Below are 25,343 nucleotides of genomic sequence, written 5' to 3' on the forward strand. Positions count from 1 at the left end.
CATTTATTATTTAAATCATACTTAATCCTTTCTGGAATTTTTCTGAGGAAATAAGCGTTTAATATTTACTTCGTAATTTTTAATACAGATATTTTGAGTTTTTATGTATTTTTGCCTTGTAGCGAAGTGAAAACTGAATTAATTGAATGAGAAATACTCAATCGTCTGTGAAAAACTGTTTCTTTTTTGTTTTGTTTGCTTAATTTCTTTTATACATAGTTCTAGTTTTATTATGATATTTGAATAGAACATGTGGCAACGATTAGATTATTCTTTAAATGATATAAATTTTGTGCATTCTGAGTTATAATATGAACGAAATATAATACTATTAAGTAAACCTAGCGCCAGAGTGTCGCTATGGTAAACAAAGTGAATTTTAAAGATTGCATTTAATCTATTGTGATTTATGCGCTGTCGGCGAAGTAGGTTTAATTCAATCTAATAAGTTTAAATAAAATGCAAGAAAAATGCGTATAATTTAATATTCCGTACAAGGAAGTCATGTGGTGTACACATCAGATTTTTTTATTATACGTCGGGCTTGTGCCGGTTAGGAGGATCGGGGCTGTGTGCTCATAATGATAATGATAATGTGTTTAATGTATACTAGAGAATTTCCTGTTGCACATAAAGGAAAGAGCTACATTGAAAAACCCCTTTAAAGAAAAAGAATGCATATTTATAAAAGAATTTTCCGACCTGTATATTCATACTTCACCTGTATGGAACACCATAAATAGTAGAAAACAAAATTAATTAAACTTTCTACAAATTCAAATTTTCTACCTTAAGACTGCTTTTTAATTATTAAAGTACACAGTGCTCGCTATTTTAAACGTAATAAAATGCTCTATAAGTAAACACCAAATCCTTAAAAATGAAATTTCTTCAACAGAATAACTATTTCTGCAATACAGCTGCAAAAAAGTATTATGTAAAGTACACCTGTTAAATTTTCTACAAGACAGACAGAAAGACAACTGAAGCCTGTACCATACGATACGTATTTATTAATTATTAGATAAACTACTGATAGAGTGCCTTCTATTTGTTTCATTATTTTTAGTTATGGGTATCGCTGCAGTCAGCTGAGTTGTTAGAGCGTTGGAAAACAAAAGTAAAAATCGAGAATTCCGATCAATGATTTTTCGATCTCTGCAATTTTAGGCTCATCACCTGCATTTCTTATTGGTTTACACGTGATTTCGTTATTTAATCATTAATCATTTTATTTCTATTTCATCTATAACTATTATAGTTTTCAATTCCACTAATCCATTGTGAGTTCATTTCTCTGCACTTCCTTCATAAATTACATCTTTATTTTTTTCTTCGTAATATATTTTAGTTCTGTAAATAAACTATCAAACGTTTGATTCTAATCTTAAAAGCGAAAATGAAAAATGTACACCAATAATAAAATTATCTACATATTAATATGGCTTTTCTCCTTAAAGGCTGAATGCAATGATTGTTAAAACGTGTTTAAAGATCTTATTAAAAATTCTTTCAGCGAGTTAGTTTATAAAAAGTAAATAAATAAGTATTTGAAAATATAAAATTTCGATATTTTGTAAACAAAAACCATTTTTATTGTTTTAAATTTCATTCCAAATCCGCAAAGAAAATTATTTTTTCTTTTTATTAGGGACAAAATGCAATACATAATAAAAATATGGTAAGAACTTTAAAAGAAAAACGTTGACCAGTCAGATACTAGTTTCCGAGAGAGAAATTGAATTTCTGGTATTAGCTACGGCTGCAAAAGTTTAAAAATTATTTTCTAATAAGGCGTTCACTTTTTCTCAATATATGAATCAATTCACAAAATGAAATGATATCTCTAAATGACAGATGAAGTCAATAAAGTTTATTAAAATAATTTTACACAACAAAGACGCTGTAAGCGGGATACACATTACCTACTACTTACAGTCTTTACAGTCTAGCTTTAGGTTGCTTTGTTTCAGTTTATAAGCGCACTCTTGCGTCAGTTTGAATGCCGATAAATTTACAGGTCGCTATGTTGATAAACATGGTTATGTCGTCCACTGGTTCAGCAATAAAGCTGCCGAAAATTTTGATGAGAAGGTCAAATGTCTAACACAACAGTATGATAACTATACTGATATGTACGGGAGGAAGGTAAGCTGGATTCATAGCTGTTTTTCTTCTTATGCACATGTGTGTATGTGGGTGTGCTTGTTTATATATTAATATGCACATAGTATGACGCTTATTAAACTTATTAGTTAGTAAAATCAGCAGCTATTACATTTAAATTTCAAAACCCTAAGCAAATATATACTAATCATTAATAGAAAAACTGCCGTTTAGTAAACTCATCTTCGCCGCTTATAAAATAAAACCAGCAAAGGGATAATTTTTCAGTGTCTTAATATCCCTCTTGTACCCATCAAAATTGTTTTATAGTTCATCCATTTAACTTATTTAGGATTTTAGCTTATTTGTCATTCAGGTATAAAGCGTTTGATAAAAAAGAGTTTAGCTGAAATATCCATGAGTGCAGTTCTACCACCCCTGTTAGACACTGTTTCCAAAGCTCTTTCATCTAAATGCGGAGGAGAGGAACAAAATTTACTTAAGTTAGGAAGAGCAATTCTCTAAAGATATAGTAAATTAATGAGAATTTCATCTTAAACACTAGCTAGAGATTGGAAATGCAGCCTTCGCATATTATCATTTAAGTTTACCACAACATTCTCCCGTTGGAATACCATATTATGCTCATAGAGATCTCATGAAATACTGCTGGCGTTATTTTTCGTTATGAATCTTTGAACAGAAGACGAATGATTCCTGAAGGCTGAACTTTAAACACGGAATGATGGATAATTCTCGTAACCATGAAGTGGACGATCGATCGGACAGATAAAGTGCAGTCTCTCTGTTGCTCTTTCGGTTATACGAGTTTCTAGATTGAGATTTATTGGAGTAAAATTCTTTTTTAATTTGTTGTTTGAACAAATTGAAACAAGTAGAAAATCTTTAAGAGGAAGGATTTAAGGCTTAGGAGAGGACAGATTGTAGCAATATTAAGATGTCCATAAGAAGGTCAACAAAAGATAACACTCATTTAAACTAACAATTAAATAAAAATTGATAATGAACTAAAAAATTGTACAGATATCTCTAAGAAGTGCAAAAGAATTGAAACCTCTCTTCTCGGATGATCTCAAACTGTGATAATAAAAATTAGCCCTATTTTTAGACTCGCTTGAACCTCGTTTGATACCATAAAAACTGTGGAATTCCCTAAAATGCTACAATAAATTTTGCAATTACTTGTGGATAGCTCAGCAGAAGGAAAATGAGAAATAACATTGTTTGCAATGAGAAGCATCATGCGGTTAATAACTGGATAAAATACGTTTTTGTAATTCATATTACTAAGTAAATTAAACGCTGATATGATGAACCGAGGAAAAATTACAAAAACGCGAAGAATTCAAAAATATATGCTGCTCTTAAAAGTTTTGTGATTTTGCGGTTGCATTTTATGTGACCTTGAGTGAGAATAATGTGATATTTAATAATAATGTTAAAAAGACAGAAAAAGGGTATGAGTAGGTGATCTTGTAAAGAAAACTGAACATTGCTAAGATGAACTGGGAAAAGACTGAAAACAGTATTAGGCAGCCCTTAACATCCCATTGATATTCTAAAAATAAGCTGCTTTTAAAGATTTTGTGATATTACTGTTGAATTATAAGCGGCTTAGTGTGTAGAGTTTGTTTAATAATAAAATTTAAAAAAAATTGTTTTAGCAAAAATTAAATCCTGATGCAGATTGGTAAACTGCGAGCTAAGATTTTGGTAAACAGGAAAAGAATAAAAACCTTAACACACTGTCTGGTGCGACGTTAACTTCTGGATTCTTTCAGATTGTTCAGTTATTGGAGGGAAGGAGTTGTTAGCTATTAATGTGTTCAATCAAATCTTGCATTCCTCTGAACTCATTAGTTGCCCTGACAGGAAAAGCAAAATAAAAATGACTAGCTGTTCATTGATCTATCGTTCAGTGAAAAAATGACGGACTTTATCACACTTCTTAATTTCTTAATAAGTACATTAATCTGTTGAATAATAGGTAAATTTCTTTCCAAACAAATTCGGAAAGATGTATTTGCAAAATAAGTTAACATGCAGATTTCTATGCACTTTTAAATGGCTTGCGCAGATGTACCTAAACAACACCGCAGAGATAATGCTGCAAATGTAATGTTGCGATATTAAAATCAGTATAATAAATAAAATATGTCAAAGCAATTCATTCATTGCAGCTTTGGACTTCATACATAATTCTTTGTAGCCTTGCGTACACTTATTTTAAAAAGTTACCCGACAAGTCGCGTCACATGCGTGAAGTCTGTAGTAATTCAGCATAACTTTTAGAAAGTGTTAACATTTTCTTTACAGAAGAAGTGTAGGAAATCACATGGTGCAGAGCAGCGTAACTTACGTTACAAAGTAAGCGAAATTAAAAGATATTTCGACCATACAGTGCATTATCAGCTACATGCGTACTCTGCATCTCAGTGAGCCACCAACTCTCTGTTTTCTTTGATCAAAAATTAAAATTGGCCTCATTGGCCTACTATGACAAATACTAAAGAGATGAGAGACTATAAGAGGATATATGAAAAACATAAAGAGACTATATGACAGATACTATAAGAGGCATTCTACCAATGTGTCCAGGAATACTGTGCGGTTGGAACTTCAAAGATAAATAAGTAATAATATTTTACATTTCAGGTAGAATACCATGTAAAACACTACTTGAACTACGACTGACTATACAAACATTTGTTGCCGCGAATTACCCTATATAGATTGTCTGCATCGAGTGAGCATTAGGAGTAATCAGTGGAATAAAGAAAGCAGCATAGGAAGTCTGTTTTACCTGCAAAGAAATAGGAGGGAAAATAGCATAATTCGAAGTGTTAAATTTCATTTAACTACATCAGTATTCTTATCACAAAAACTCAGATGAACCTTTCAAGGTTCGAGTTTAACTTCTCTGCAACATTCGTGCCAGCATTCGTTCTGCCAAAAATAACTCTCATAGCATTTTCAACATTCGTTCCAACAACTATCATTTTGAGGAGTAAAGTTTGATGTTAGAGAATTAGGTTGCTTTTATATAGTCGAATTGCTATACGAAAACGTTTAGGAAACTGAGGTCTTTAAAGAAAATAATAGTTAATCACTTTCGCACCAGCCTTCATGTCTTTGATTCCATGTCACATAAATTTAGGTGACACTTTTTAATAATTACTGTTTTAATATTACTTCTCCATGTATGAAAATGTTCTATAAGCTTTGAAGAAATTTCGACATCACAATGATGGAGTTAAATAAATGCCTTTTCAAAGGGGTTTATTCCATAAAGAAATGATTAACCTTAATTGTGCAGCTACAAACTAGTTAATTGAGTTAACTTAAGCATTGAGTACCTTATTCTGAAATACAAACACTTTCCTTTATTTAAGATAATTAAAATATTTAAATTTATATTTTTATTTCCAATTTTACCTTACTCAAAAAAAAACTAAATTGCTAAATACTTATTCCAAAAGATAAAATTGCATAGTTATATATTAACTTTCGCTTTCCCTCGTCTCCTGTAAATTACATATTAGTTAATTAAATTTTTCAAATCAAAATCAAAGTATAATTTTAAAAACTGATTATTTGGTTTCACTTGATGAATTGAGAAATAAACTTAAAAGATCCGAAAACAAATTTTGCACTCTCGTAAACAAATACAGAATTGGGAAATAGCATAAAATCTCAGAAAAGGTTTTATTTTTCCTCTGGTTTCTTTATTTAAAAGGGCTTATTCTATGGTAGGGAAGGAGAAACAAGCTTTAACCCAGCACTCGATTGCCAACCCTCTAATTTTGCAAATGAAACACAAAAAGCTATATTAATTCAAACTAACTTTGGATTCTTTGCAGATCGATGGAAAGGCAAAGCTAGGAGAAAGTATAGCTGATAATGGTGGTTTAAATGCAGCTTACAGGGTAAGAAAAGCTTAAATGTTTAAAGACTTAAGTTATATATATCATACTTACGTTATGCTATCATACTTGCATACTTAAGTTATATATATCATACGGTTTCTTCTTTTGAGTAATTTTCCCTTAGTCTTTCAGCCACTAGGTTCTGAAATTGTATTATGTATTGTTTTATGTAACTTTCGACTTCCTCAAGACTTTCGACTTCCTTCAGAAAGCAAGCCTACCTAAATTTTAAAATAGGTTCTTCCACATTTTTTTTACTTTTTCGCATTAATTCATTTGCCCGAGAATTTTGGGTTCGTGGGCTCCGGTTAATGAAGCAATAATAATGAAGAGTTTCAGAAAAACAGCGACATTTAATGCTCTTTGTGGCTCTGAATATCACAGCACGAGAGAAGACAGACTAAAAGGTGACGATCCTAGTGATGAAAATGGGATGATCTGAAAGCTGTAGCAAACACGACACAGACCCAGCAGTTCTGAATGATTTGAGGCCTTAGTCGGCAGAGGCTAAGGGAGGGTATGATTCAAGACTCAGTAAAGTAGAAATTTAGTCTTCCCAAGTATTATTATATGTATATTAATAATTACTGTATTAATCTCATTACATACTGTAATGCTAATATTACTAGGCATTGTTACTGTAATGCAGGTTTATTTTGAACAAATAACAATGTTAAACACTGATTATTTATCCTTGAAAACTTTTTGCTATGTTCTTTCTCTAACTGTGTCCTTCGAAAATTAAATTATCCATACAATTTCCCTTCTCGATTTTGGTACGATAAAATTATTAGAAAAAGCAAAAAAATACGTGAGTGAATACATCATAGAAGAGAAAGCTACTTAGGAAAATTTGAACCATTACTAAACATTACGCACTGCAGAAAAAATTATGTTTTTGTTTCCGGAAATTGAATGCGAATTCGTATGCGATTTTCACGTTAATTCCAAACTGATTTATAGAAATATTTCATTTCATGGTATCCGATTAATCTTGTGAGAGAAAATAATAAAAAATTATGAACAGGAAAATGCATTTCATATTAAAAACGTGCGTATGACCAAAAATATATCTGATTTCGGTTTTGTAGTTAGCACAGCTTTAGCAAAATCACAGTTGACTAGGTTAACGTCTAGTCGATTAAGATCTAAAGCGCATCATTTGAAACGACCTTCATTACTTGCCTGATGTTTACAAAAGTGAACATTTAAACTACACTCATGTCCATAAATTAAGGATAATTCGGAGTAACGTGAAAGTCGAAATCTAAAATAAATATATCACCTGTAAAATCACTACACACATCTTCAAAAATCATATGCAAATTTCAGGAAGTAACCAGATGACACCGATGGTACGAGTGTGCGAGAGTGATATATAAGGAATACAGGCAAAGAAGTAAAATTGTTCGCAGGCGCTTTATAAGCATTTCAGTGCAATAACCGAATAGTTATGACACAAAGGACGCATTTGGATGATTTTTTACGTGGTAGAATTATCCGCCGTCTGGAATGTGGGCGTACTCAACTGGATATATCAGACGAACTTGGAATTGCCCAGAGTGTCATCTCCAGGCTTTGGCAACGATTCGAATATGATGGTAATGTGAGTAGACGTTACAGCACAATTCGCCCCAGAGTTACAACGCCGAATGAGGACTGGTATTTGGCAGTTACTGCTAAAAGAAACAGGTGGAGCACAGCATGAGACCTGTCTCGTCAGCTCCCTTCAGCCTCTGGTACGACAATTTCAAGGCAGACCGTGTACAGATGCTTAGAGCAGATTGGTCTATATGCTCGTAGACCTGTCAGATGCGTTCCACTTACTGCAACTCACTGTCGCCTGCGGTTAGCCTGGAGTAGAGAGCATGCATTGTGGACACCGCAACAGTGAGCTTGTGTGATGTTTTCCGACCAGTCCAGGTTTAGCTTGCAGTCTGATTCTCGCCGGAATTTCATATGGAGAGCTCCAGGTACCCGCTACCACCAAGAAAACATCACTGAACGACACCGTTACGGTGATGCAGGAGTGCTCGTTTGAGGTGGAATTATTCTAGGTTCCAGAACTGACCTGCACATTCAAATTGGAACCATGACAAGCCAAATCTATCGGGACGTCATTGTGGAACAACATGTACGTTTGTTTCGGGGCGCCATGGGCGCACAATTTGTGTTTATGGATGACAACGCCCGTCCTCACCGTTCAAACATCGTAAGCGAATGCCTTCAATCGGAGGCATTCGCTTACGATGTTTGACGATGATGAGTACGTGTGGGACGTGCTTGGCCGACGAGTTGCAGGCCGTCAACCTCTTCCTACATGTCTACCGGAACTTCGGAGAGCATTGCGTTTTGAGTGGTGTAATATCCCCCCAAGAACAGATCGATAATTTCATACCCAGCATGGCTAGGCGTTGTACGGACTGTAATGCATCGTCTGGGAGACATACAATGTATTAACAATCATACCAACCATGTAGTATAGGATTTTTGTAAATAGGTGTTTTTTGTAATTTGCTCCAGGGAGAGAAAATAGCTTTTTTTTAATAATATCAAACATATAGCTTCTTTTTTTGCTCTTTACCTTTTGTTTAATAAATAAGCTTTACAAATAAGTCAAATTTGTTTTGCTTCTAACTCTTCCTTTGCCTGATTTTTCATTATCCTTAATTTATGGATATGAGTGTAGTATAGGCCCACCAGCGACCGAGAGGGGAAGTCGCTGAATACTGGTAGTTCAGTTCAGAGTTCGAATCCCGGAGAAATGGCTGACGGCATGGGCGTTTTCATGGTTTTTCCGATGTGTAACGGATATACGAGACCGTTTCTCTTACAAAGTCCTCCAAAAAGACATCTTTCCCCTTAGGCCCTCGAGTGCTTTGTCATAATTAAACCAAATAAAAAAACAGTTAAACTGTATTATTATGATAATAAACTAAAGAAAATGTACCGGGAAGCGAATGCCCATTTTTGTTTTTAAACCACTCATGCTGTTTATTGTAATACTATGCAGCGTCTTTAAAGCTTTGGAAGACGCGTAGCAAGATTAACTATAATGCGTGAATTTGCCAGCAAGAGCTGGTGATTAATGTCACATGATAAGGAGAGTTATCGCGCTAGATAATTAAATTAGTTTCTGAGGTTTATCCATTATTTTTAACTAATAATTAATTTTTAGTACTTTCCTATCACTCTCTTTTCACTCACCCTGTGCATTCCAGAATGCAAATGATATAGCGAGGAGTTTATTCGGATTGAGAAAGAAGAAGAAACAAAGTTATGCTATTTTAGCAAGAGTTTCAGAAGTTAGTGTTAGAGCGTGTCTGCCTGGTTCAGGCCACGTAGCGCCGTGATTTAGCGATTTAATTCTGTGGCTTTGAGTCACTGTTGATTCATTGGGTTATTTTGGAGCAGGAGACATGGAAAATGAGCAATGTCCTGGCCATGACTTGAATCCTGGACCTCTCGAATACCCGCCTAGTGTGCTACCGTTACACCATGAAAGCACGCAGAAAGAAGGGAGAAAATACCTTGTAACTTTTAATAAAAATTATATATATGAAACTTTATATGTATAAAACATATAACTGAAGAGACGTAACAAAAGATTGCACATATTATTTTATTGTTTGATTAGTGTAAACGATTACTTGAAGAAATTATTTTTCAGCATATATATTATCCCATATTTAAGAGATAGTAATTTCAGAGTAGGAATCCTGCGTTTTCAGTAAGATACTATCAATAATTTGCCAAATTTTCAGTTAGCCAGATATGCATCTAACATATGGAGTGACCGTTTGCAATGGGAAAGCAAGCTTTACGAATGTGCGATGATGAGCGGTAGCGAATAGGTGATTTGTGCAGATTTTTGTGCGGCTGCATCAAAGATTGTCCGATACGTTACCTTTCCGGATACTTAAAAGGAATTGGGAACGAGGATACGAACACCTGATTTAGGAGAGATGGTGCTCCGTTATGCAGAATGAAATTTATGTGTTAGCAGATGAGCGATCGCTGCAAACCCCATTTTTCCCAAATCATCCTTTGGAGAACCACTTGCCTTCATACCGTGAGCTGCAAATAGAGCAACTGCTATCTGCTTATTACTTATCGCGAGTCGCATCTGCGACAGTCCTCGTTGTCAAGGATTCATTTCTTTGTAACAATAAAATGCATAGCTATGGGCACTGAACAACACTAAGTGTACCCGAGCGCATGCAGTACAATACCAGGTTTTCATCAGGTTTCGGGGGGAGTATTGTTAGCGACCACCCAACAGACCCATTCATATCTCATGCTTGTTCGTGTGAATGTACGGCCTCATACAATTTTCTTTTAAGGAAGTCTTGTCCGGTCTGTTATATGAGCAAAACATCCAACAGCAGGAGATCAAAGAGATGTGGCCCTAGGATGATGACGCTTCAGCCCATTTTACTTTTTCCGTTAGGAAACACTTGAATTCAACGGTTGGTCAAACGTGGATTGATTATGGGGGTACTCCTCCTTAATCTGTATGTTCACTGGAACTCTTTCACCTAGTTTTTTTCCTCTAAGATTTACCTGAAAAGCCCTGGTTTACGAAACACTCGTAGCCAGTGAGGGTTTTCTTTTCGTGCGCATTAGCGTAGCTAGAGAGATCCTCCTTAAGATTCTCTATATATTCCAAAATATCCATGATTATATGCTGCTCCGGTATTACGTTTGTATTAGAGGTGGCAGCTGTAACTTCCAGCAGTTAATGTGGATTCTCATCGCAAATGTAATGATTCGCTGGATTAAAATATTATCACTCTCCCTATATATATCTCGTCGTACTAGTATATGAGGACTGCTTTTGCACCCCAATTATTTTATAGAATTAAGAATCGTTCTTTGAGTAACTTATCCCTCTATAAAAATTATACACGTTTATGCAAATCACGCGATATATATATGTAAGATAAAATTATCGCGTGCCTCCATCTTGCATAACTACGCACTTCAGCTTTTGCTCGCTACTGTGCTAAGATGTGATTTCGCTGGCTTGCTTTCTATCCCAACAATATCAAAAATGTAAATCTTCTGTGGAAAGGCACGACTAGAGTGCCAAGTGATTGTGGCGACAAATATCAATTGGAAATAAAAATGGAATTAAAACTGCCTCGACTGCCAAGTTCTTTAAATACTACGCAATCAAAATTCTTCTTCAATATGGATCTAAGCACGCATCTACAGTGTCCCGGGTTTTCCTTGTGCTTTTATCTCATCACGCATCGACATTGTTCCGTTATTTCCTTTTCCTTTGCTCTTATTATGACATTTAAGCCGGTAGGATAGTTTCCTGCAGCCTGAAACCTCAATGGAAAATTTAATTCAGCTCTTCAAATGATCATTTTGTGATAAATCCAAGATAATGTGAAAGAAGTGAATCATCAAATTAGTTTTTTCAGTGTTTAAAAAATAACAGATCATTCTTCTGCTGTAGTGTTTTGCAAGTGCTCCAAAAAATGATCTCGTGTAGTGTTTACTTACTGAAAGTAATCTCTCGATAAATTGAGAAGTTCGAATGCCTAGTGAAAAGGAATATCGAATTTGTTTTGCCGATCTCTACAATATTTAGAAAAAAAAATGCTATAAATCATCAGTGAATTACCGTTAGGCACTACAACGAGTTCAAGGTCGATCTGAATTAGCGTTTGCAAGTATGTGCGACAGAAAATTATTAGCACTTCCGCTTTTTCAACAGCTCAAAAATTCTTACATTCGTATGAATCTAGCTCAGGAACTAAATTATTTAATGTGCTTCGGATTCTATAGTTTTCATTTCAACATTGGTTAAAATTTCTGTAATTTGTTTTGAGAAAATCTGAAATTCTTGTTCACTAATTTTTCTAATTTTTCATAATTATGTGTGAGCAAATTAAGTAACGAATTTTAAGCTATTTAAATTATTCATAGGGAAGTATATTAAGATAAGTTTTTATGTTTTTGAAATTTTGTTGAGAATTTTGAATGCGAATTTTATAATTATTCTAAAAAGAAAGATGTTAAAAATAAGTGAAATTAGTACAGATAAGTAATATGAAATTATGGTAAATGCATGTTAAAATTTATGGTTTATTGTATGTTAAGTATAGTATGATGAGGGTGTACTGGTTCCTTCAACAGAGGCTTGTAATTACCTCTGTACAGTTGTTCCTTTTACCCTCTTCATGCAAGATAATGTTGGAGGCTCTCATTTTATGGGTGTGTGTAAATTTTTTATATTATTATTATTATATTTTTTATTATGGAATGTATTAGTGCAGTTCTCAAAGGCCAGTTACCTTAATGCAAGGAACGGAGGTCTTTTTAAGTAACTGTCTAGGCACCCTGGGCCACCAGTGCAGAGAACACACTGGTTAGCTCAAGAGGACAGCCCTATTGATGGATATGTTTGTTTAGAAGTATTGCGAGGCTTCCAGTTTGGTAAAATCAGGAATTGCAAATGAAAGATAATAACGGTGAAACCATATTTTCTGAAGCTTACTCCTATTATTATATGCTGTTAAAATATAATTTATCAGTATAGAAATAAGTATCATAAATATTTATGTGCATTACATTTAATTATACGTAATGATTATGTAAAAGTTTATTTTTGATATTCTGTAATAACCAGAACCTTCCCTGAAGAATTATGATTATGTGAACTCTCAAACAAAAAGACTTTTGGACTGAAATGTTGAAAAATTCAATAGGACTCTAAAAATTAAGAATCTATTTTTTTAAAAAAAATGATATTTATAAATTATACTTTACAGGACAAAAATTTTATGATTTTTTTTTTTTTTTTTACATTTGCTAGTGCTTTAACTCTTTCTCTTTCAAAAGGCTTCTCTGTCGCTACACCTTTTTCTTTTTGAAGGGGGGAATATGTAAGATAAAATTATATGAATCAGAATAACTACAAACATTAATTCTTCCTCTCTATTCTAAAATCGTAATAACTTATCTGCATTGCGTCATTCAGATTAATCATGCGATCTTACGTAACCGTTAATACCAGATGCCTCTTGACGACCAATCACCGAATTGTAAACCAAAACTTTTCTCTTCGCGTGCTTCCATTTTGCATAACTACGCACTTCAGCTTTTGCTCTGTGCCGTGCTGAGATGTAATTTCGCTGGCTTGCTTTCTATCTTAACAATATATAAAAATGTAAATCTTGTGTGGAAAGGCACGACTAGAGTGCCAAGTGATTGTGGCCACAAATATCAATTCGAAATAAAAATGGAATTAAAACTGCTTCTACTGCCAAGTTTTATTTACGAAGTCAACACATTAGCTTACGACGCAATCAAATTCGTCTTCCATATGGATCTAATCACGCATCTACAGTGTTCCGTCTTTTTTTCCTTTGCTTTTATTATGACATATATATATATACATATATGTGTATATTTATATAATTCATAATAATTTATAATAAGAAAACTTTCCATATATCATCTCCAAGGAATACAAATTCAATTTAAAACATGAAAAAAAATTAGTCAAAATTTATGTAAGTCTTTTAAATATTAATTTCAATCTAATAGTAATTTATTAAGTTAAATAGTAATTTATATGTATATATATGTATATATACATAAATGCAAGATATGCATCCATTACACAAATTTACATTATACAAAGTCATAGTTGAATATTGTGATGATCAACAGCTTTTAAACCCAAATTTATTTTTCAATTTTGCTTTTGAGAACATGTTATAAGAACACGTACTTTTGAGAACGTATTTTAACTCTGAATCGTTCTGTATTTTTGCAGGCTTATCAGTCGTGGGTAAAAGACCATAAAAGCGAAGGGAAATTACCGGGACTGCAGAATTATACACAAGATCAGTTTTTCTTTATAAGCACAGCAAGGGTAAGTGCAGTGTTTACCACATAACACATTTAAGACATTTATAACATAGCGATTACATGATTATTTAGCTGTAAATATCATTCTGAGAATGTTTGAGTGAAAGTATATTGGAATATATATAATCATTTCTAGAGACTTCTCGATTGCCCTACAGAAGCAATTTTTCTTTCTTAAAATACGTATCATATGAAATCCCCGTCGAAGAAGCCCTTATCTAAAGCGATGCCCTTTGCATATGTTAGAAACTGTAGTTTTATAAATATTCTCAAGGCAACAATGTTGGTAGAGGAATTAATCAATGTTGTTATAATTACCACTCATATAGGAAATGCAACAAAAGATATGGACCGAAGTTTATATCATTTGGTTTTGTGGCCGTTTGCAAGACACATTTAACACTTTGAATAATTCGCGTTTTAAATATTGCTTTAGATTCTAAGCCTTATGATAATTATTCAGCATACGTTTCTTGATTTAATGAGTTAAGCAAAATAGAGACGTTGCTCAAAATAACAATGAACAGTTTAAAAGGAATATTTTTCTTTATATAAATTTTTAATAAATAAAAAATAGAAGCATAAAATAGAAAAATAGAAAATAAGAAATTCTTTTATAATTTAATTTCAAATACAAAGAAATGAATTAGTAATATGAATAGTTTAAGAATAATAATTCATGTAATAGAACGATATACAGCTCATAGTAAAACTCTACGTTTCTAACTTTTAATCTAAAAATACCCACCTTTAATTTCTTTTACCTTTGAGAACCAATAGATTTTAAAGTAACTGAAAATACATTCACATCCACTGCCATAAAATATACAGTTACTATTAGTCATCATAATTACATAATATTTTCCAGGTATTGTGTCAGAAATACACAGATGTAGTAAAGTTTGAAGGTGAATATGTGCCAAGTGAGCTTAGGTAAGTGAAAATATTAAATTCCTTTCTAAATAGTACAAATTGGCTTAATAATGATATATACAAACATACGCAAGGTGAAGCTCTTAAACAGTGAAATAGGTCTCTGCAGTTGTAGAAGATGTTTACTAACAGTAGAAGGACTATGATGTTCGAATGAAATCAGTAGTAGTACCCCTAGAGGAGAAAGTTATGAAATTTGCTCACAAGTTCTCAGAAATAGAGAAAAAATGTCAATAGCATTTTCAAGAATCAAGAATTTTATGTCATTGTCATAACAGGTACGTCCTACATAAATTAGAATAATGATTAGCGTATCTATAATAACGATTAGAATAATATCAGAAGACCTGAAATGAAGAAAAATCAGTATCCAGTTTGGTGAATAAGTCTCTAATGACATTTCAAGGTATAAAATCTTCAAAGACTTTGCCTCAATGATGGATGAATAAATAGTACGCAAAAAGAAAGTCATACCTAATATGAAAGCATAAATTGGCAATCAGAGAAGATTTGTTAGATATTGCATGGACTGCATTTTCGTCGGACAAGATGGCTGCATAGCATTCTGAATTAATTTTTCTTAATATCTCTTATCTCCCAGTGACTATTATAATCAAAATCGTTACAGAAACAAGGAGTATTACATGTCTAATTTACCTTAACTGCAGTACGATAGATATCATTGTGGTGTGTACTTTACATGTGAGTGTGTGTGGAAACGTTTAAATTAATTGCGAAATCACTCTTACAGTTCGGCACCAACACAAGATTGGTTGCCAAGACATTATCAGAGGTTGTTACAAATCATGCGTGTTCGTGATTTTTATACTGAGTATATAAATTGATTTCTTGGCTAATACTGTTTGACAGGATGACGTAAAATTCCATCACAAAGGGGTAATACACAGACATAATCGTCCCTTTTTGGCATCTAACAGTGTCATATCCCAATAAACGGTGAAGCTCTATACTTTTACTGTAGCCTTGAAAACTAGTTATATCTCTTTTTAGCGATAGAATGGATAACTTTAGAAATTCGACTTAAAAGCTGTACAATCTGTCTTGAATGACATGCGACAGTTATTTTACTCTAAATGAACACAACTTCCACAGAACTAGCTATCAAGGTTCAAAAATTATTTTGGTGCTAAAGGACATTTTTTCAACACCCAGAAAATTCGAAATGATAGCTTCAGATTTAAGTAATATGCACATTTAAATTTTGAATCATCATATTGTAAGGATCCTAAGTCTTACTAACGTTTATTTTATTTTAAGACTATACTATCACTTCTTACTTTCTACTTCAGGCCAGAATTAAACGTTTTAGCTTATTTATGCAAATTGTCTTGCTAACGCCAAGTACTTAAGTTGTAGCTTTTTGCCAAGCAAGAGAGAGGAAGGAGTTATTGGAAGCAAGCCGCTTGCCATTGTGGTTTTACGAGTTTTCGCTCTGTTGCTGATTGCCTTCAAGGCCAGAGGTTTAGCCCTCTTGATAATTGCAAACGTATCGTAGTTTTAGCAGCTCGGCGTACTACATACGGACCTTTGTTAAAATAAAGGCCAATCGTAATGCTAGGCACTTGTATACTAATTCAAAGTTAGTTTTAATTAGAGTTTTAGTTAGTAGTTTTTATATTCTTACGTTCAGACCACAAGTGGTTGGTCTCTGTATTCCGAAGTTCCGGAAATACCTGTAAAGATAGAAAATAAAGGGTTTCGTATACCCTTCCTGCTTGTGTTGTCTATTTCACACCTTCCTGAACATAGCTTGAGTAAGGTCCCTGTTCTTATTCAGGACCATTCATGTTCCCAAAGCAAGTCAAGAGAGACACTAGTCCTGATAATATTACTTATTTTTAAGATATTATTTAGAGTATTTCAGATCGGATTCGAGAAGTACTGTTGGCAAAATATTGCTAACTATTTGATATTTTGTTAGCAGACATAATTCTTAACCGTTTCATTTTTCTTGAATTCGATCCAAAAAATAATCACATTTTTTATGGCATTTTTTTAATTTTATTTTCGTAAGTAGAAAAATGTTATTAAAATAAATTTTTAAGCATTTAGAAAAACACTTTATTGCAAATAAAATAATAATAGTTTTCTTGGACCAGCTCACCAATGGTCGAGCGGTAAAGTCGCTGTACACTATAGTTCGGTCCGAGGTTCGAATCGTGCAAACGAGCAGGCTGCATGGGCGTTTTCGTGTTTTTCTCCATGCGTAACGTGTATATGAGACAGTTTTTTTTGGAAAGTCATCCACGAAGGCCTCCCTCCCCTTAGGCAAACAGCTCTCAAGTGCTTTTCCGTAATCGAATAAACCAAAACCAAACCAAACCAACCCTGGAATTAGCCTTTTCTTCCTACAGAAGCCGCCTAACAAAGAAGTTATATTTACAGTTGTATATATTGAAAATAATATTTGTTTACAATTATGTTCGATTATATTTCGATTTATTTACATTTACTTACCTTTCTTTTTTTCAAAGACCTGATTTAGTGTGATATATCTTAAAACAAGGCGAGAGGTAATGTTCAACGTGACAGTTCAGAGAAATGTACCGAGTTTCTTTTCTAATTCTTTTGCTGTTGACATTTTTCTTCAATGAACACACATATCTCCGTCTTGCGGATATTAGGTTTTTCATGTCAGTAAAATCACATAAAAACTTTCTTTCTACTGGTCTTAATCGAGCTGTTAAGCACCCAAGAAGATATGTCTTTAACCTGCTACTTTTGCTTCCCTTTCAATCAGTCAAATGATAACTTCCAATCGAAACTGTTAATTCGTTTTTATATTAGTAGCGAAGTCATCTAAACAATTTTTACTACTTCCAGATTCATTTACAGACGTTTCATGTTCTGATTCTGAATCATTGTCTGAATGGCAAGAGTTTAGCTTCATTGATTCTGAATCGGCCATTATTTTATGATAAAAAACAGTTTTTCACTTACTTTTGCATGAATAAAGTTAACAAATTAACCATAAAATCTATTCCAAAAGCTAAGAACTTAAAAATAAAATTTCGCTGATTCACGTAAAGGACGTGGAACAAGCGCGCTCATTTGATCCGTTCGAATGAGAACGAAATGGCGTTTACAAACTACAACTTAGACGACCTCTATGGAATTAATTTGATATTAAAAATAGAAGCAATACAGGCAAAACAGTTAGAGAAACAAATAATCATATTATCCTTATAGCATTTCTTCTTACTGTAGCCGGAAGAAAGTATTTCGCTACATGGGTTAGCAGTCGGTATAAAAATCCTCAATAACTGGAGGATACATTTTCTTCAAACGGACGTCAGTAGTCGAGAACTTAAATGTTGGCTAATTAAGCAACCTGAAATATAATTTAAACTTTATAATGATATTATATTCAAGAATCATTGATATTAGTTCTAAAATATAAATGTACGTTACTATTTATGAGAAATATCTTTTACTATAGATATTTAATTTTCTTTGGAGAATTTAACGAAACACGTCAACTCGCAGTTGTGCAAATCGTAAATTCCACGAAGATTTATGAATCAGGAGTTTATTCATAAATTAAAACCTCGTGCATTAAATGTGTGTGAATAATGAAAAATTATGAGTCACAATATTTCAGGGGCGTTCGCGGTTTATAGTCTTAGAGTTCTAACTTTGTAATCACCTAGAGCGTCATTAACATCCTATTACCCAGACAATCCTATGAATGTTTCAAATAACATTTTCATGTCACTTGATTTCAAAAGGAAAACATTAACTGTATTTGCAAGCAATCGCCGCTACTTGCGGATGATAAAATATCAAAAATTTCATATTTTAAGTAAGTAAGGTAAACTGAGCTTACGCAAATTTGGCCTAACTGCGGTAGTTAAATCTTGGCGCGTTTTGACATCGGCTAGCAAAATGGTTAATGCCGTAATGTAACAGGCCGAGTTGAGCGGTATAAAATAATGCTGCAAGTCACGTTGCAAAAAGCTTTACATCTAAAACACTAAAAATCCTCCCTTGAAATTCTCTTCAATCTTATTTGCATCCTAGTGACGGTTAGTGGAAATGAGAAATAAGTGTAAACTTTAAAATCATAAAAATCGGTTAATTAATATAAATACATTACATACTTGCTATTATCGACACCCTTGAATATATTTTGGCAGCCGTTCTTTAAGAGAAGAGTACCACCTTCCTATGAGGGTCTGGGCTGCAATATCTGCCGTAAAGAAACGCTAATATTTTCACGGCGTCAACTTTCTACAACAAGAATAAAATCAGTATAAACACCTCATTATCATCTCAGTAATTGACTACAAATAGTTTACCAATAAATTAATATAAAAAGCAGCGCAGAAGGAATATGCGATAATGGGGTTCTGTGAATGTAACCAAACATACACTTTCTTACGCTCCAGCAAGAAATTTAGCCATTTGCATAATCGGTAAAAATTGAATTGCAACCAGGGCCAGGTTAGATTGCGTTAATTTATTTGAATAAAGCAAATCTTCACAAATGGTCTCTTGACAGAGTAGAAGTATGACTTCATGGAGGACGTTCTAAGAGACGTTGGCTTGTATGGACTTTACATATCATGAAAACAAACCATCTAGCAACCCGTCTACCTGAATTCAAAACCAGATCGGCGACCAGTATTCAGCAAGCTGAACCACTCGGCCAATGGTGGAGCGCTAACTAGGGAGAATTTAGATAGAATCCTGCGTTTAACAATGTTGCTAATGAACACTAAACTGCTTTTGACGCCATATCCCAAATATCTATAATAACAGACATTTCCACAAATAAAACTCTTTTGTTGAGCAAATATTGATAATGCTCCAAGCGAAAGTCACACTCCTCATACTTAATACTCCTCATACATGTATTTAAAATATGTTTTCTCTTTTACAGAACGATAGGAATGATGTCTAATATGCCAGAGTTTGCAAAAGCATTTCAGTGCTCAGAAGATTCTAAAATGAACCGAAAAAAAAAGTGTCGAATTTGGTAGGAGAGCCAAACGAAGAATCGGAATTTTAGAAACTTTTTGTAGGGGCACTCTTATTATTGCTGTAACTGATATTATTTACTGTTATCAACTTTGAATGTATGCATAAAACATTGCACTTAAGATTTAGAAGTAGTTACATAATTGTAAGCTCTTCTTTCAATAAAATATTTAAATTTATTTGCAAATTATGGAAATTTTTAACATAAACCAAATCATGAGAAAAAGATTTGATTTAGTTTTTAATTAACTTAATGAGTTTGCTTAAACAATTTATATGTAATATTCAAAACTAATACTTCAGAAACCTATCAGGTAACTCTACGAATAAATTCAGTATTTTAAAGGCGAATCGAATCGATCAGATGGCAATATAGGATCAAAAAATGACATCGTCATGTGCAGGACGGAAGGGAATCGACCCCAGGCTTAGCTAATATCTTAGCATGCAGCAATGCAATAGGCAGCCGTAAGCTGAAACTAGCTAAACTAGCTATACGTTAAACTCATAAACGAATGCTAAAATCCCTAGGCGTTTTTAAAAAGTAAAACAATCAGGAATGGTTCTGGCAACTTCTGTAATCTTCCTGTTCCTTACAAAAAAATCAGTCAAATGCAGAGATGAAATGAGCCATTTTTATGGACTGTATTAATAATTTATTTTTTATTTTATAATTATCACAATCGAAACCTTTACCAAAGAAAGCACTTCTAATTCTCAATAATGCCTCATTCGTTCCTGATAAGTATCATTTACAAGGTGAAGTCATAAAAGCCATGATACTCCCTCATGGCATGACTTCGGTATGCCAATCAATAGAGCGGAGCATTTGGGAAGCACTGATAAAGAGATACAGAAGTAAATTTCTTTAATATTTTGTCTTAGCCATGGAGTAAACGTGTGATATAATTGCAAAAATAAGAAAATAGACATCCTGAAAGTAGAAAAATGGACAACTGAATCTTGGAATGGCATTGAGCAAGTAAACCTGCTTTATTCCTGTAGAAGGTTGTTAAATCATTCAGGAAAAGAGATCTTATGAAGCAGAAAAAAGACAAAAACCTGGGAAATACTGAAGAGATTTTCGGCTCAAAAGAAAGTACTAATACTGTTGTCGAAAATTGCGTGGGGAAAGATGAAAACCAGGGGCTTTTAGCAGATAGTAAAACAGTTGTATTACTGTATGAGGGAGAGGTTAAAATGTTCAACAACGTATAAAATGAAGAATTAAAAGAAAATGCAATAGTTAGAAAAGTGACCCATAGGGTAGCATCAGCAGCAGCTGCAGGAAAAGTCTGTTTCGCAAAGATGCAAGCTGTATCTTCTGTGGACATTTTGTTTCTCCGTTGCCTTAGCGTCCAGAGAATTTTTTCTGGAGGAACTACTATCTATGTCCACAATTTTGTACTTAAATCTATTAACTACAGAGCTTAAAGCTTTCACGTTTACGAAGATTAATAAGGTTCTAATACGCAAAAGGTAACACAGAAATGTAATTTTATGAAGACAACACCTACTATAGGAGCACCTACTATGGAACGTGTATAAAGGACTTTTCTTCTATCGCAAAACAGTTTTGCAGATTGATAAAGAGTAAGCAAATGTTCTTGAGGACAAAGGAATATCAGGATGCATTTTAGAAACTGAAAGAGCTTTAATATTAATTATTTAATAGCTTTTAATAGCTGGATGGACACAGAGGGTCCAGGAATATTATTATAAGTCTTTGAAAAGGATCGTCACACTAAAACCCAGATGCTCTATCCAGAAGACATTGCCCAGAAGGCTGCCGATTATATTCGAGGGTCTAAGCTAAATACGAGCTACTTAACGTACGTTACGTTAGGAATTCAACTCTTCTGACCCACACCCATGAAGTGACGAAAATAAGAAACCAGTTGAAAGACTGTGACATTTAATCCATAATTGACTTAATGGAATCTGCAAAGAGAAAACCTACCTGGCAAGAAATTGCGATCCTGAGTTGGTTTGTCTGGGACTCATTCCATATTCGAAACTACGTATTATATGAAAATTCGATTTTGATTATGGAAAAGCCTTCTGATGGCAGATGATACTTCCAAGATCTCAATTCTCGGACTTCCTTGAAGAATTACATAGCAGTCAAACAGGAGATCACTTCGGAATAATGAAGACTTTGCATAGAGTTCAAGAGTGCTTCGACTGGAGTAATGCAAGGGATGACGTACAAACGTGGTACCTGTGAAGCCGGAAAAGACCGAACAAACACGGCCGAGAGAAGCTGCAATGCTTTATTACCTGAGCGCCATTTCAACGGATCGACTTCGATATCTTGAAACCTCTGCCATAATTTGCTGATGATAGCAAATACATCATCGCTGTTATGAATCACTTTATGAAGTGGCTTGAAGCGTATTCCAGCTCTGATCAAGAGGCTGTCACAGTAGCACAGGTAATGATATAGGAATGAATTTTCAAATATGCAGCGCCTTTTTAGTTCCATTCCGGTCAAGGAAGTAATCTAAACTCCTCGGGGTATCTAAACTCCTTAACATGGGTACACAGGAAGAGCAAAAGAATCTGGCAAGCTCTGAGCATACATTTACTGTATTAGTTAAGCATTTTAAGAACTTAAGTAATTAATAAAAATACTAGGGACAAATTATTTTAATGATGGAATTATATTTGTGTAATCATGTAGTCTATCGTTCTTATACTGCAATTCACATCATATCGAAATCGCATTTTAAAGATTAAAATATTTTAATGAATATTTATGATAATATTTAATACCAAAAATATAAAGGCGAGTCTTTGATAAATCATACGAAGCATTATTAAGCAAAAAATACAATTAAATTCTTATAAATGTGATTTATGTAATTTAAGATATATAAGAAACATCAGAACAAGGAATATTCCAAAGACGAATCCCACCTTTAAATTTTAAACATTATTTATGAGTAAATTTCTTCATGCTTGTTAAATTTCACTTTCTAACTAAACGTAGAGAATAATTCAAAGAAATGAATAGAGATTTAAAATCTTTAAATACTGATTTTAGATACGTGCTTGCAAAACAAAATACATTAAGCTTTTGCTGAACACGGGGTAACTTCATTACCACTTTGCGCGTATGGCCAAATCGCGTTCCTCAAATCTAAAGTTCTAACGAAGTAACGTAGTTCAGATTAAGAATGTATACCTAACCTAAATATCATTGTAATTAAAAGAAGAAAATGAAATAATGTTAACTGAAAGGATTTCTCTTGCTGCTTAATTAATAGATACATGTCAAAATTTTTAAATGCTTTCTAACATTTTAACACATTTTTTTAAATAGCTGGTGATTTTATTTAGGACAATATTTGACGACATTTGAAGGAGTGCAAAAGTTTTCAATGCTTCTGATAAAATGCCCTCTTGTTTCTTCATTTAGGTCAATCTTCTTTACAAAATCAGACAGCTCTCTTGTACCTTTTTTAATAATTCGTTTAAATTTTTGTACTTTAAAGGCCCTTTACCTTCTTCATTATTTTTACTTTCAGCTTGGTGTTGTCTCATCCAGTTCTTCGTTATCTTTTCATGATCGTCATTCTCTGATAATTCGGTAATTTCTCTTCCTTCCATAGCTGAAAATCCTTCAACTCCTATTGCTTTTGCTTTTTGTACGTATCCTTTGTAAGCATTCTTGGCTTCATTTTTAAACGAGGAAAAATCTTTCAAAGCTGTTGAAAACTTCTAGCAGTGATCTTCTGTTAGCAAGCAATCATTGTCGAGGAATTCACTTACTCCCATGGGAGTTTAATCATTTCTTTGCGGTAACATATATGGAATTGCTTCCCAAATGTTATTAGAGAGACGTGCTTTCCTTCCTGTGGTGCTTTATTTGCAGAGATGTAAATATGCTTGACGTAATCTTCTTTACTAATTCAGAAGTCAAACAACAAAAATCAGCGTTATATATTCAAATTTTCACAGGACTAGTTTCGATGGTTTTACCGAACCACCATCGTCAGCTGCAAAAGCGCAAATGAACGAGATACGATATAATGACCAGATAAGAAAGCCTGGACAGAAAATAAGCTGGTGGCGCCATCTGTTGATGAAACCAGAACTAAAACATAATTTCTTTAAAGGCCGAAGGTAAAGATGGATTGGAATTAGGATCGTTAACTAGAAGAGAAAGATTTTTTTGAATGTGAAATGCCTCTAGAAAATATAGTTCTCCAATGGAAGATGGTTGAATTAGTATTTGTACGGTGTGTTATTGTGTCTTAATTAATGGTCTTTGTTTTCATGATATTTTGATCCATTGGTTGGAATAAGGAAGTGGTCTTCGGTTAAAGGAATAAAAACCTCTATATTTGGATGCAATGTTCTGAGGTCTTCAGTCCTGTGCTCTTGCGCATTATTGAGAAAAGACTTTCAAGCTCAGGGTTTCATGAATGAACGAATTATCACATCAGTCATTTAAAAGGACTATCACAAAGCGCAAGATGTTCTGCAGCATACAGCCTATAATTGAAATTCTTGCGTTGGCTAAATTAAATTGAGACAATTAAGAAAACGTGTATACGTAACATCACGTTCCGCAAATACGTGTTCAGGAATTGTTTATTGTACAAAATTTTACGAAGGCAATCTCAAGACTCTGAGTATAGTTCGACCGCCTCATCCGCGACCATGATCGCAAACACGCATGCGCCATTCGGACCGAATTATTCTACAAAATAGGGTAGAAGGATATGGGGACTTTCTTTCCCTCCAGCATAGCTCTTTTCGGGGAAGACCTTTCACGTCGCAGCAAGTAATACCGCCCCTTTTGGACGAGCCTATGTGTTTTGCCAGAATGCCAACCAGGGTTGTGCTATAGACGGTCGAACTATACCAGCCTCCATAGATATGAAAACCTTGCACAGACATTAAGTAATTTTTTAAAGCAGAGATAAAAAAATGAGCAATGCCCTTGCCAGGACTCGAACCACAGATCTCTCGAATATGTGTCGAACGCGCTGGCCATTACACTATGAAGGCATGCTAAGAAGGTTGGAGAAATACCTTATATTTTGCATGGCCGTATAGAGGAAAAATTTAATTTATTTAAATATTGATAAGACTTTAGAGAGTTAAATACAAGTACCACATGTTTTCCTACACGAAATTCACAGAGATATGAGTAATTAATAATTTCATGGGATGCAAATACAAATTCACTATGCTATGGTCACTATTTACCCAGTGCAGATTCATTAACAATTAATATAAGTAATTTGTCTGTTTTTTAGTTTTCCCATTTTATAACTTCACCAACTGTAATTTCACGAAGATATACTATGTGCTATTTTAGTCAATGTAGAAATATTAATCATCAAAAGTCAGTTTTTGTGTGTAGTTTTCCTATTTCTTTGATGAAAAATTTTCAGTTTTAATAATATGTAGATTTTCAACTGTATGTCTGTAAATTTACGTATTCCAATAAAG

The 25,343-nt window shown here is 33.7% G+C and overlaps 1 protein-coding gene across 1 annotated transcript in view; it reads left to right on the forward strand.

The window, feature by feature from the left end:
* Positions 1 to 20,004, forward strand: part of LOC118203860 (membrane metallo-endopeptidase-like 1) — a 95,254-nt gene extending 75,250 nt beyond the window's left edge. The window contains exons 17-21 of the mRNA XM_085812329.1: positions 2,021 to 2,148; positions 5,988 to 6,053; positions 13,849 to 13,947; positions 14,812 to 14,876; positions 19,780 to 20,004. Of these exons, the coding sequence (XP_085668455.1) occupies positions 2,021 to 2,148; positions 5,988 to 6,053; positions 13,849 to 13,947; positions 14,812 to 14,876; positions 19,780 to 19,879 (458 nt within the window). The 3' untranslated portion in view covers positions 19,880 to 20,004. The remainder of the gene's footprint in view (positions 1 to 2,020; positions 2,149 to 5,987; positions 6,054 to 13,848; positions 13,948 to 14,811; positions 14,877 to 19,779) is intronic.
* The last annotated feature ends 5,339 nt before the right edge of the window (positions 20,005 to 25,343 follow it).

This window comes from Stegodyphus dumicola, chromosome 3 (assembly GCF_044657685.1).
Source record: "Stegodyphus dumicola isolate Sdum_Otavi_A_Nest chromosome 3, ASM4465768v1".
NCBI lineage: Eukaryota > Metazoa > Arthropoda > Arachnida > Araneae > Eresidae > Stegodyphus > Stegodyphus dumicola.